This window comes from Fusarium sambucinum, chromosome IV, assembly GCF_050947815.1.
Source record: "Fusarium sambucinum isolate potato_lamoka chromosome IV, whole genome shotgun sequence".
In the NCBI taxonomy this organism is placed as follows: Eukaryota; Fungi; Ascomycota; class Sordariomycetes; order Hypocreales; family Nectriaceae; genus Fusarium; species Fusarium sambucinum.
The window spans coordinates 3,957,842-3,970,721 of NC_139291.1; the positions used below are offsets into that span (position 1 = coordinate 3,957,842).

Consider the following 12,880-nt stretch of genomic DNA (forward strand, 5'->3'; position numbering starts at 1 on the left):
CCTTACTCATCCGCACATGCCAACTGATCACCAACACCAAACAAAGAGGAGAGGAGCCGAGAACTGCATATATGAAATTAGTCTGTTATCTCCGACTATAGTGACCCATATACAAGATGCCAGAGCAACAATAGTGTTTCAATATTGGGAGGTAGCGAAATTGGGAGGATACTTTTGCTACAGATCGCTATCTCACCCTATGTGTGCATATGTAATCATGCCCATTCTTGAACGTGTTTATAATGATTGATTGTTTAGTATGATTTCCCGTGAACATTAACCAAGCATGAATCTCAAATATCAAGTCAGTTGAACTATAGTCTTGGACGTTCCTGAGCGTCCATGGCTAACTGCTCTGCCATAGTAGAGCTGATACGCTCACAGATTGCCATCGTGGTGACCATAGGGTTAACACCACTCGCGCTAGGGAAAACACTGGCGTCTGCAACAACCAAATTTTCACAGCCCCAGACTCTGCCGAACTCATCAACAACACCGTCACTTTCTTTGGTGCTCATTCGGCATGTACCCATTTGATGGGCAGAGCCATATGGCGTGTCTGGTGTCTTGTTCCCATGAGCTTCCATGTCTTTCAGCCACTGCCAGAATCTGGCATCTATGCCAGAGACATCATTCTCCAAGCTATGTTGTTCGCGGATAAATGGCTGAAAGCCGGGAAGAACAGGGTGTATCTCCAAGGCGCCCTGGGTATAGAGGATCTTTGCCAGAGCGACCATGCCTTTTAGGTTGGAACTGACATCGAACTTTGACGGTGTGTAAACCAAGCGAGGAGTGCCTTGTACAGGGTCCGCGATGATGTGACCGCTGTCACGATCTCGCGTTAATGCAATATATGCTTCCATATGGCGATACTTGGATATGAGGCTTTTGTAATCTGACCCGGACGTCCAGTTAAGCCACGGGAGAGACATCGAAGGCTGTCACTCTTTTAGTTCTGTTTTGCTGCATTACATGTAGTAGAGTAGACTTACCAACATTGCGGGACGTTCAAGCTTCACACCATGACCATGTCCATCGAGGTCATCGAAACTCGAAACAACAGAGGTGAGAATTCCGCCTATTGCGTGTTAATAAGTGGACGTGAGGAAAAATAAATAAAACATTGGAAGCAATAGCATTAGCATACCTTCCCACGGCCGTGTCTCTTGCTCGAAAACTGCAGTCACAAATGATGTTGGATGTAAATGCAAGTTGCGTCCAATATGCTTGTTCTATACCCGTAGATCAGCAAATCATACTTTGTCAACCAACGAGAGTTTGTGTTGCCTACCGTGAGTCCGCTGTTCTTTAAAATAATAGGGCTCCACAAACTACCACCAGAAATAACAACCCTCTTAGCCTTGATGGTTATCGACTTTGCCGTACTATCTGTGCCATCTCTTGGCCTCCAGGTGCCGGTCACGCCATAGGCGACCTTCTTACCACCACGTTTGTGGAAAAGAACCTTATCAACGCGAAGACCTGAGATGAACTTGGCTCCACGGTCGGCGGCATCTGGAAACCAGCCGTTGACCGGGCCTTGCTTCTTCCCCATCCAACAGCCTAGAGCGCAGTAGCCATCCTGATGCTCGCAGTTGCCAGTGTTCTGGGGGACCTGCTTGGCGTTGTACCCAAGCCTGCGCCCACCCTCTAGCAATACTTGGTTGCCATGGTTGTGATTGATGGATTCATTGCTGACACCCATGCGCTCGAAGACCGAGTCAAGGTGAGATTGAAACTGGGACGATTTGAAGAATTCAAGGCCTCGCTCGTTTGCCCATTCATCGCGGACCGTGTTTTGGAGCTGCAGGCACGCACTCCAATTGACTGTTCCGCCTCCCCCAAAGCATGAACCTGCAAGGGTAGAGATAGATCCATCTTCAGAAGCTACCAAGCCTCCACCTTCGAAGAGATGAAAGTAGCCTGCACTTTGGCTGAGAGGCAGCGATGGTGTTTCATAGTGGTACCCTTTATCCACAACTAAAACACGATAGCCGGCGAAGGCAAGAGTCCTCGCTACGACGCCTGCACCGCAGCCTGATCCCACAATGACAACATCTGTTTCTAGCTGAATATGATTGTCCGAGTTATTGAACTGCATGAATTTGAAAGGGTGGGTTTCCACTGGATGCCACCCAGCTGGTGTAGATGGAAAGCCGACAACTTGGTTGAAGAGAGAACTCGACCGGAGATAAACATGTTTTCCAATAATGGAAAGCTGTTTAAATAAAACACGCAGGGTTACGACATAACTCGTTCTCCAAGAGTTGAGTACTAGTGTCCGGTCGTGAAGGGATAATTGACGAAATGGCGTCAATCCGCTAGTAAGAGGGAGGACAGTTGCTCGATTACTACCATATCTTGATATTAGCAAGTGAACCTGTAGAATAAGTGAAAAGTAGAGAGGACCTACTCAAGCAGGGAGCATATTGTACCAATCCCAGAGAGCTTGTCGGCAGGAAGATTGGCTAATAGCCGCTTCAAGATATCCTGAAACAGTGGCATGTCGGAGGGTTTTTCTGCAAGAAAAGCGTCCAATGTGGAAGCATCGCAATTGTTGAGAATAGTGTTCTTCTGAAGAGGAGAGATGGTGTCTGTAGGACAACGAGCTATAATGGTGTCCATAATCGCCATCATAACTTGCCATTGCACCGTGGTTAGAGGTTCTGAGCTTGGACCTTCGGGAAGGCCAATATCAATAGGGCCTGTCATTGTGAAAGGTAACTGTGTCACTACCTAGATGCTCTGCCCCAAGAATAAACGAGGTGCCAAACCTCGACACTCGCAATTAGAGGATTAGGCGACCTGGACATCTTTAAGTCTAGTACGTGGCATCACATGTGAGTCCAGGGCGAAGATTGACCCCAGTGTTACCCCTCATTATCCATGTTTTTTTTACCAACTGGTTTCTTCTTCTCGCAATTATTCCGAGGTGATCTGCAAAGGACTAGAACGAGCCCAGTATCCACACCGCTATCTAATAAATATACGCTTTCCAGGATAGAGTACTGCATGATCTACATCTAAAACCTGGAATTCTCAAAGGTTGAATGCTCTGGGATGTAGGAAAATTTGGAATTTGTTATGTTCTTTCATTTTTTGATTATAGTGTTCCTATTTACAGCGAAGTTGTTATTCCTCGGTTAGAACGATAAAGTTCTGATATAACTTACCAGTTTCATTTCAATAACATGCCAAGTCTTACACTAGCCAAGGTTTACACTAAATACCCCGAAACTTAATCCACCAGTCAATTAAGGTCTTTCGTAAAAGGTGGAATGCTTCCGTTTATACCGACGGTAGGATTCCGCAAATATAATTACAGATCGCTGAGCATCTCTAGCTGCTGTTTTAAAAGTGCCATTGCCAGTCAGCACAAGGAGGCACCAGTACTTACCACTTCAACGGGTGTTTTCAGTAAGGGGAAGATGTCAGGATAGGATAGGATATACCACAGCCTCTCAAAGATACATACATGGTGGCATTGAAAGGTTGCAAGGGGTATCATCTTCTCATAAAGACGTTCCAGTCTACAGTTGTCTTACGAAACAAGGAATGGTTTGTTCAGCCTAGTCTTTGAGTTCATAGCTTTGTTCGGAATGAAGCATGGCAACAACCAAAACGAGGGCGGATATCGAACATTTTCAGGAGATTGAGTAAACCAGGAAGACTATTGTTATCAAGTTGAAGATGGATTGTCAAGTATAAAGACAACCATCATCTCATCGACTCAACGGACTATTCAGTTTAGCCTTCAAGCATTGACCCATCTCATTGGGATTGACGTTCGTTTTTCTCTTCTCCCTTCTCCCATTCTTCGTTGTTGACAGTCTTTACGGATATGAAAGAACATACTCGTTCACTGAGCATCACAACCCTCACCTCTCTCACAGGCCGGGCAGCAGCATGTACCTTGCCAGGCCTAAACTTTTGCAACAGTCTGGACGCGCGTATTCTTCGCATGCCCAACGTCGTCTGTCGAGTCAACGGTGACTGTGGTAACACTCTTTTACCTGACTGTAATACCGCTACTGGGCTCTGTATTAAGGCCGTGGTCGGGGGCGTCACGTGTTCAACTGATTCCGACTGTACTAACCCTCTCATGTCTTAGTGTAATATTGATTCTGGGCTTTGTATTGCCGCAGTTAGTGGAGTCACCTGCGAGACAGACGCCGATTGCATGAAACCTCTTCTACCTAAGTGCAATACTGCCACAGGTCTCTGCATCGAGACTATTGTTAATGGCATTACTTGCATAACCGATGCTGACTGCACTAATCCTCTATTGCCAGACTGTGACACTGATACTGGGCTATGCATCGCAGTTGTCGGCGGAGTTACGTGTACAACTGATGCCGACTGTACGAACCTTCTGCTACCAAACTGTGATACCGATACCGATCTCTGTATTGCGGCAGTCAGTGGAGTCACTTGCGAAACAGACGATGAGAGTGGCAAGCCTGGCTCTAAGTGTGGAAGTGAGGGGTCCGGTAGTAACTACCAAGACTCTACTGGAAGTGAAGGTTCCAAGGGTGGCCATGGAGATTCTCCAGGCGGCTACCGCGGCTCTGGTAGCGAAAGCAAAGGATCTAGTGGTGGTCAACAAAGTCCTACCGGAAGTGATGGTTCCAACGGTGGTCATGAAGGCTCTTGTCAGGGGCTTCGACCAGGTCGTAGTGGAAAGAGTGATATAGTCGCCGTTAGCTCGCAGTTAGGTCTTAATGATATAGATGATAGAAGGTATATTGTGTTAAGGATGACAATTTATTCCTGACCTCTTTCCCCAGTTGGCCCCCAGAGCCCTTATTATAGCACCTTTATCGTAAACGTCATCGAAGCGGGGTCGCCTTGACCCGTTGAACCTAAAAGGCGCCCTACTTTAGGATTTTGCCCAATGGAATGTCACAGCTCTCAAGGCGGTTACGAAGGCTCCAGCGCCAGCGGAAGTGAGGGACCTAGTGGTGACTCTGAGGGGCCCAACGAGAGCCAAGGATCTGGAGGTAATGGTGAAGCTCCTAACAATGGTTATGATGCTCCCAAGCCAACCGGTGAGGAGTCTGAAGAAAAGCCTGGATATCCCGGAGGTTCCAAGTACAAGATAATGTATGACAACAGTGGCATTACTAAACTTGGGTATGGCGCTTTTGAGAACGAAGTTGTACCTGAATAAATTCTGTTCAGCGCGACAGAAGGTTTCTTTATAAATTACTGATATTATAGAGTTTAAGCCGTATAGGCTAGGTATCTATGCCTTATTTGGAAACCTACCTAGGTAGTTTAGGTAGTACTCGGAGTTTTATTGACCCGCCAACATTTAATTAAGAGACCCCCCGTACTGCCAACGTGTCTGGGAAACCTGACAACACTTCACAAGTTAACAACCGTGACCATGCCACCATCAGCTTTAATCAGCGTATACAGGGAGTATAAAAAGGACACCAACTCAATTGCATCATGGCTCGCTTCCACAGCCAGAGAATGCGGTTACACCAGTGAGAATCTGCCTGCTCCAAAGCCCAAAGCCAAGCACAGAGCGGGCAAGAAGAACAAGAAAAAGGCGTCGGAGCCTTATATCATCGAAATCAAGGAGTTTGTAACCTTGGCCGATTTTATCTCCTCTTATGAAAAGCCAGCCCTTTCGGTTCCAAAGGCATTCTTCAATACCCTTAACCGAGTCATCTCTGTACGAAATGGCTTCAGCGAAGAACTATCTCGCCTCAACAAAAAGAAAGATGTCAAATCCGATGCCAAACATTCCTACTTTGTTTCAATCCTCGAAAAGGTCCGCCAACTTCTCAAGCCATTCGCCGAGGTGCCCGGATCCGGTTCATCCGACACAGTCAATCCATTGACCAACAAGTTCGATGCACTCAAGGTTTATGAGCCATCCCAAGAATTTCTCAACGCACCAGACGTGGAAAGACCCGCCCAAGTCGGGAAGGACAAGTCTACGTATGAAGCTGATCCGTCCGACTCACTCAATGACGCTTTGGTTGCCTACTATATGATGTGCCGGGATCTAAAGGAGATCCGAGATTTCGTTCAGGGCACTTGGAGAGCAATGACCTTCGCGCCACGCGATGAGATTAACGGAGACCCAGCTGTATTGGCTGTTATGACAAATGTAGCGGTCGAGTTTGGCAACAGTGTTGCTGAGGAGGTGATGCCGGTATTTGAGAAGTACGGCGGTTATCGGGCTATCGCTCACGAGCTCATTACCACCTTCTATGCAGATGCCAAGGGGAAGCCGAAGACCTTTGACAAAATGGATGACTTGATTCTACAAGAATTTTACGAGCCTTTCTCTCTCTTTTATGTCTCCACCGCCAGTTGTCTGGAAGACCTTGCTGCAGTTCCCTATAGCACTTCACAAACCTTTCTTCCAGATGGTACCTTTGGTATCCGTAATTTCACAAAACGTTGGGATTTAAGGAGCACTCGCCAAAAGGTGATCGAAGACCGTCTTATCATTTCAGAGCTTTGGTACGAGTGTTTCCTGATTGCGGATATCCCTGAATTTCCATTCACGGACGAATTCATTCGAGGTTTCAAGGAGTTCAAGGAAACCAACAAGATCCCTTTCAAGCTCGTGTTCGCGGCCCAGATCAATCTCGACGTACAACATGTCATCGGCGACTATGCCGATAGCACCGTTCCCCTCCTTACCAACCGAGTCAGAGCGATGAATGATGATTTGAAGGCAGTTTGTAAAAAGATAAAGAACATCAGGTCTCCCAATTGGTCGGCTCAAGATCAGAAGTGGCTGGAAACTAAACAGGCAGGCTTTGACTGGTTTTTGGACGATCCGATACACAAGTTGAGGACGTTGCACGTGAGAAAATCTGGCAATGCCAGAGAAGAAAAGAATATACTCTCAAAAATAGACAAGTGGAGGGTTTTGAAGAGGTCTCCGGTCATTGCTGGTATGGCTCTGTACTACTATCGTGCTGAGTCGCACGAAGCTGGTCTAAAAGTTACAAATGCCTGGAACTCCATCATCCTTCCTGCACACTTGTATAACGCCGTCACTCAGGAAGGAGGTTCCGACTGCTTCTGGAAAGATATGGATACGTTATGGCTTCTATTTGGAGAGCATCAGTTCTTTGTTGGTGGGCCGCCTCGCAGCTATTCTGACTACAGCAAGCGCTTCATGCTGCAGGTCGGTTTATCTGCGGCGACCTTTAGCAAGGAAAGACTTCTCCGCGGAGCACTCAAGGTCGAAGATTTCACTAAAAAGGGACCCCGGCTTCTCGTTAGCCGAGCTGTAATCCACAAAAGCCTTCAGAAGAGATACCACAAGAATGAGAACCAGATGGCATGGACCACGGAGAGCATCAGTGCCATTCTCTCTGGTGCCGAAGGCAAAGGCTGGATCACGGAGGAAATCAGTGCCTATATCAATGGTACTGAGCCCAAGGACAAAAGCAACGAGAAAGCTAAGGAGACCAAGACTCCGAAGGCTGAAGACATTCGCGTTTCACCAGTCGATATACTGTGCCGCCTCGGAAATAAAATGCAAGAAGAGGTGTCCGAACTTGCATGGCCCTACATGACTATGCATCTGATAAGCTGGAGGTTGCTGGATGACGTGAGATTTTTGTGTGAGCCATATCTCCGTAAGTTCGACGGTGGGCGCTATAAATTGAAAGAATGGGAACTGCCTCTCATGTGTGGTCAAATCTTGAGCGAGGCAGAGGACAGTGAGCAGTGGTCTGAGTCTCTTCTGGACCTAGCGGGTAAGGCGTTTGATATATTTCGCCAGACGGGCGAAGTAACCCTGTGTGCGCGTAAGATGCAAATGCTTGCTGGGTTTGACACTACTGTTCCGAAAAAGGTGCTTGAGAGCTGCAAGATCACTAGAAAAAACGTTCAACGTCGAACGGAGGAGTTCACAGGACCTCAACAACCCGAATCAGACAGTGGTAATTTACCGCTTGATGAGGATGAGATGCAAGCAGATGCTAAATTTATGGAGGAGATGAAATCGTTTGGTCGCAGACTTGAAAGCCTCGTAGGGAAACTTGAGAATGTGCCTCTCATGATGTGTCAGTCACATCTAGCAGGCTTTTACGAGGGCGTCGCGGCTGGTGATATTGATACTGCCCGTCATCACGTAACAAGCCTAGAAAATGCGGTAAGGGCCAGTATGGAATAACTCTGTTTACTTACTGAACGCCTGGACCGCACCCATGCAATGTGCGGACGCAACGATCGCTATATTGCAAAACAGCTTGAAGAGGTTATACGAACCGGCGGAAGTTGCACTGACTCTGGCAAACTTCGGGCAGCGATAGAATCGTTCGGAGCAAGCCGGGAATGAGCTGCTGGTTATCAAGTGGGAATATCGAAGGAGGATTGGATAGTTGGGTGGCTTTGGATGGCATAAACTGGTTACACGGTATGGTCATCTCAATATCAGGGGCTTCATGATAGATAGTTCATAGAGCTGGTTGTTTCGAGGACACCATTGCACTGTCTGTATCTGAGTGTGACGATGGAGGCCAAGCCCTTCGTCTAGAGTACTTTCGCTTATTATCTGAAAGTCACACCAGGCAGCTTAAAGACAAATCCAGCCAGCCATTAAGCAGCGTCTAGTTCTATGATTCAAATTATGATTCTCGTTTGTAGGTTCATGTCAGCTATTTGGAGATTATTCAGTCACTAGCAAGGTGCCTCAACAGACACAATGACTCAACATTGATGTTACGTTACGTTCAAGAACAAACACTCTGAAACTAAACTTCAAGTCAAGAGGGACCTACACACTGATGTTATATCCTGTTCCTCGACACCAAAGTTTTCTGGTTTTCTGGAGCAGCACTACAAGAGAACAGCTGTGGAGACAACTTCGAGAAGTATACGACAGGAGCTGAAGATCGTCACCAAACTTGAATTGATCGACTGGTTCCTTGGCCTCGTATACGCTATTAGCTTGTGACTCAGTTGTGGGGAATGCTAAGTCTGTCTGTGTGTTGATGGTGATCTCGTCGGATAGCAGTAAGCAGAACACGAGAAATTGTGAATCACTTACCCTAACTGAAGAACTTGCGGCACAGTTCAGAGTAGATAAACTATTATACAACAGGATTCAACTTCCTCCACAATCTGACTGTATTTTCTATTCTCTATAGCTCTTATTCTGTCTACTTTCCTTCAGTCTATTGCCATGGAGAATCTAGATATGGAACGAGCTGGCACATCATCTTCGAAGCGCCAGGGTAAAAGACAATGATGGTACCCTTATAGGCTGTGGAATGTGAAATTTGTGAAAGAAATGGAAACTGGTATCAGCATTTCTTTCGACGACCCCCCAAACTCCAAATTCTATCGCAGCAGGTCGATAGCCAAGGGGACAGTAAAACTGAACCATCCGGGATCTCCAAGACTGTCGATCAAACTGAGATGCGAATCGAGTGTTAGGCGAAAGGACTTGCACCAGATTTGGCATCGCCTGCTTGACTTGGACACGCAAATTGAGAAAGTACTTCGCCACCTCTAGACTATTGGAATCACACCATTCCGTTCTCTTTTGCACTTCCTGGCAGTCACGAAGGCTGCTCCCATGACGTGGACAACACACAAATTCATAAGCTTCATTCATACCTCCCGCCTACAATGTCCCCACCTGGACAAAGAAGCAAGACGAGCTATGGTTCCAGCAGGTGTTGAAATCGAGTATACTATCGTTGCGGAAGTCTGGTCGTATGGACGTATACGAATGCAAATTGAACGGCCGTTTAATGTTCTACCAGCTCTCGTTGAACAGTCACTTTTGTTACCAAAAATGGTTGACAATTCAAACATGACAGCCACACAACAACTTAAATTAAAGTTCTTCACAGGCAACTCAGGGCACGTCACTTTGTCTGTAAACCCACCTACGACTCTAGTCATCCCCGGTTGTAGCGGAGGTCTCCCACCAATCGGCATTAGTGGCTTCTTCTACTTAAAGTTCTCCAAAGGCAAACCTGTTCTCCCTCAAAGCTGTATCTTCTCTGCAAAGCTCGAATCACAAACGTGGTCGCAAACAGCACCCATGCAAGAACTGCCAGATATTCAAGAGGCCAAGGACTGTCACAGCGTCTCTGGAGTTCTTAAAAGAAACGCAGAGATGACTTTAGTCTAGGAAAGAGATGTTTCTGAAGAGACAAACAAGGGCGCATCATCAAGTGTCCAAAACTTCACGGCTCAAATTAAAGGTTTGATTCCGGCCTTCTCATCGTCCGAAAGGGTTTTTCTGTCGACATTCTATTCTTGCTTGATTGCAAGAACGTACCCCCTACATATCACGATCATCATTGCATCAGTACCCCTGAGATTCATTGGTCCTACCCCTACAGTTATACATTGAGAATGAGGATTCAAGTGCTCGAGCAATGCTAAATGTCAGCATCTATATTTTAGGCCTGGGCCTCTCTCGAGTCTTGTCTTTAACAGACTGAGAAGATAGACTTATAGACAGCAAAATACACTTTTACCAGCTGGTATAATGGGCACTATTCTTCGTTGAGTTCTTTCGACTTGCGTTTGGCATCCATGAGGATAAAAACGAGCAGCTCTGTCAGTCAAATCCGGTATGGTGTAGTGGCTAACATTTCGCGCTCTCATTATCACTTGAGAGATCAGTACCGCGGAGCCCAGGGTTCGATTCCCTGTACCGGAGTTCCCTTTTGCCATCCAAGTCGGCGAATGTTGTCTTTTTACTCTTGGATCCATCACCAAGATTGAACAACTCTACCAAGTCTGGTGTAGGTAGTAGCGAACTCAGAAGTCAACTGAACTGTTGTTGCTTTATTACCTTGCGCTGTATCCACCCACCAATGAGAGCACTTTAACGAGGACCCGTACATCGCGCTAGAGATAAGATACGGAAAATCTCTGCTATATATTTGGAGCATTCTCTTTTCTCTTTCATGTTCAACACACTCTTCATCCAGAGACAACAACAACTGTCTCATATGCGAATAGCTTGCTCGCGCAAGTCATCTCCTGACATATAATCTTGTCAGCGCTGCTTTATGCGGCGTTAGATGCACCTGCGCAGCCAAGTAGCAGGCACACAACGCGTCTGGAACGCGTCAATGGCTACGTTCACTCACTATCAAGCTAACCTCTCAGCAACACATTGTTCCAAGGTCAAAAAGGTTAGTCGCAATCATTTTCTTTTCATAACTCCGCAAGATTATATAAATGTTCAAGAGCTTTTTAACCCTGAATTTTCTGTTGACACCAACAATACTGTATGACGGATACGTCTGATACCTAATGTTTTGAAGAACTCTTTCAGAGCATACAGCTAACAGTCAAATCATAGTTCTTGTAACTGCACACATTCTAACTGCGCAAGCTTCTGTTGCAGTATATCCGAGTTGACTCTTGATACTTTACATAAATACCATGAATATAAATGAACATCGTTATCATCATTATGAAACTTGCAGCCGTGAATAAATTACTTTTCATAAAAACGCGTAGAGCTCAAGTATGCAGCCATCAGGATGGGGAAATGGATGGTGGAGCTTGGCCCTGCATAAGCTCAGCTGCTTCAGGACAAGACATTGACATCCCCGCATCTTGAGGACACCTCCACTTGTCATCTCCCATTCCATGCTTACCATTGTCTTGTCGTTCATCTGCGATATCGTTTGCAATCCTTCAGTGTTGCTTTCTATCTATTCTGTAACTCAGTGAGAAGTTGTGTAATGAACGACACTCAAGACGACAAAGTGTTGCAGTTCCCCATGAGGCGCAACTCCGAATACAAGGGCATGCCCCTTTCGATAGGGGATGGCCAGCCTTGCCAGTCACGTCATGCTGTCTGCCACCTGAACAGCCTGCAGGTTCGTTCCACCCTTACAATCTTGTCTCCTTTCCCAAGCCATCGTGTACCCATCCACGTCCATCATCATCACTCTTTCTTTACACAGATGGTTGCTAGAAGGTAGAGCAGTTGTCTGTTCGACTTGAAAATCCCATTCTGCAACTCCTTTTTCAACAATCAAGAGCCACGCCCGGTTAGCTCAATCGGTAGAGCGTGAGACTCTTACGAGTACGCGATCTCAAGGTTGCGGGTTCGACCCCCGCATCGGGCTGTTCCTATATTTCGATTGCGAGCGTTAGCGAGGCTTTCTTTTTTTTGCAGGTTTCAGGACCTTTTGCTATGACTTTGCTTTTTTCATGTCTGTGCTGAGGGTTGCGTGATGGGCACTTTTGCGTGGCTTACTACTTCAGTGATATTGTAAGATTGACTAAATTATATCTATTTTAAAGTAAAAGATATAGTGGTAAACTTATTCTTTAGAATTGCTTAAAGGTGATTCCATTGAGATGTGTGTTTTCTCATTGTGGTGTTATGTCCCGTTCTCCCAGTCTCTATTCTCTCTTTGCAAACGCTTTAGGAAAAAGAGTTGACACTACATAGTGAACCTGTTTGTTGTCCCCATAACAGTAGAAATATAATTGACAATATTTAAATAATGAGAGAAATAATTGGAATTCAAGGCATGTTACTCTCAGTTTAATTTCCCATGTATATCAGGAGTTGATCGTCATTCAACACAACAGCAATTGACCACAGGGTAGGTGTAGCGAGATGCTGGAATAGTGCCCCGATTTTACGACACGCCCACTTCCAGTCGAAGACAAGGTGATTAACGGGAAGCTCGGAAAATATTTTAAACTCTGGGAGACTAAGCACGGCGCTTGTACGAGTAATACATGGTAAGGGTCTCGGTAGTGTATCGTTCAGCTGCTCCTTTGTATACTGCGTCACGGCATGTCAGTTTGGCATTTGAGATGACGGGCGTGGTGGCATCGTGGAGGAATCTACGGATGCCCTGGCTCCCCAGTGTATTACGTCCAGAAGGGCTAGTGGTATGCT

The 12,880-nt window shown here is 46.2% G+C and overlaps 4 protein-coding genes across 4 annotated transcripts; 3 read left to right on the forward strand and 1 right to left on the reverse strand.

The window, feature by feature from the left end:
* Positions 1-314: 314 nt before the first annotated feature.
* On the reverse strand, positions 315-2,712 carry FSST1_001312 (GMC family oxidoreductase; the record flags this gene model as incomplete). The annotated part of the gene is made up of 5 exons (XM_083227197.1): positions 315-938; positions 993-1,078; positions 1,148-1,232; positions 1,292-2,360; positions 2,414-2,712. The coding sequence occupies 5 exons, from the start codon at positions 2,710-2,712 to the stop codon at positions 315-317; spliced, it is 2,163 nt and encodes a 720-aa protein (XP_083091494.1).
* A 1,468-nt stretch (positions 2,713-4,180) lies between these two features.
* On the forward strand, positions 4,181-5,170 carry FSST1_001313 (uncharacterized protein; the record flags this gene model as incomplete). Its single annotated transcript, XM_083227198.1, has 2 exons — positions 4,181-4,740; positions 4,909-5,170. The coding sequence occupies 2 exons, from the start codon at positions 4,181-4,183 to the stop codon at positions 5,168-5,170; spliced, it is 822 nt and encodes a 273-aa protein (XP_083091495.1).
* Positions 5,171-5,389: 219 nt separating this feature from the next.
* FSST1_001314 (uncharacterized protein) lies at positions 5,390-8,155 on the forward strand (the record flags this gene model as incomplete). Its single annotated transcript, XM_083227200.1, has 1 exon — positions 5,390-8,155. The coding sequence occupies one exon, from the start codon at positions 5,390-5,392 to the stop codon at positions 8,153-8,155; it is 2,766 nt and encodes a 921-aa protein (XP_083091496.1).
* A 1,119-nt stretch (positions 8,156-9,274) lies between these two features.
* FSST1_001315 (uncharacterized protein) lies at positions 9,275-9,499 on the forward strand (the record flags this gene model as incomplete). The annotated part of the gene is made up of 1 exon (XM_083227201.1): positions 9,275-9,499. One exon carries the CDS (start codon positions 9,275-9,277, stop codon positions 9,497-9,499), a length of 225 nt encoding a protein of 74 aa, XP_083091497.1.
* Between the last annotated feature and the right edge of the window lie 3,381 nt (positions 9,500-12,880).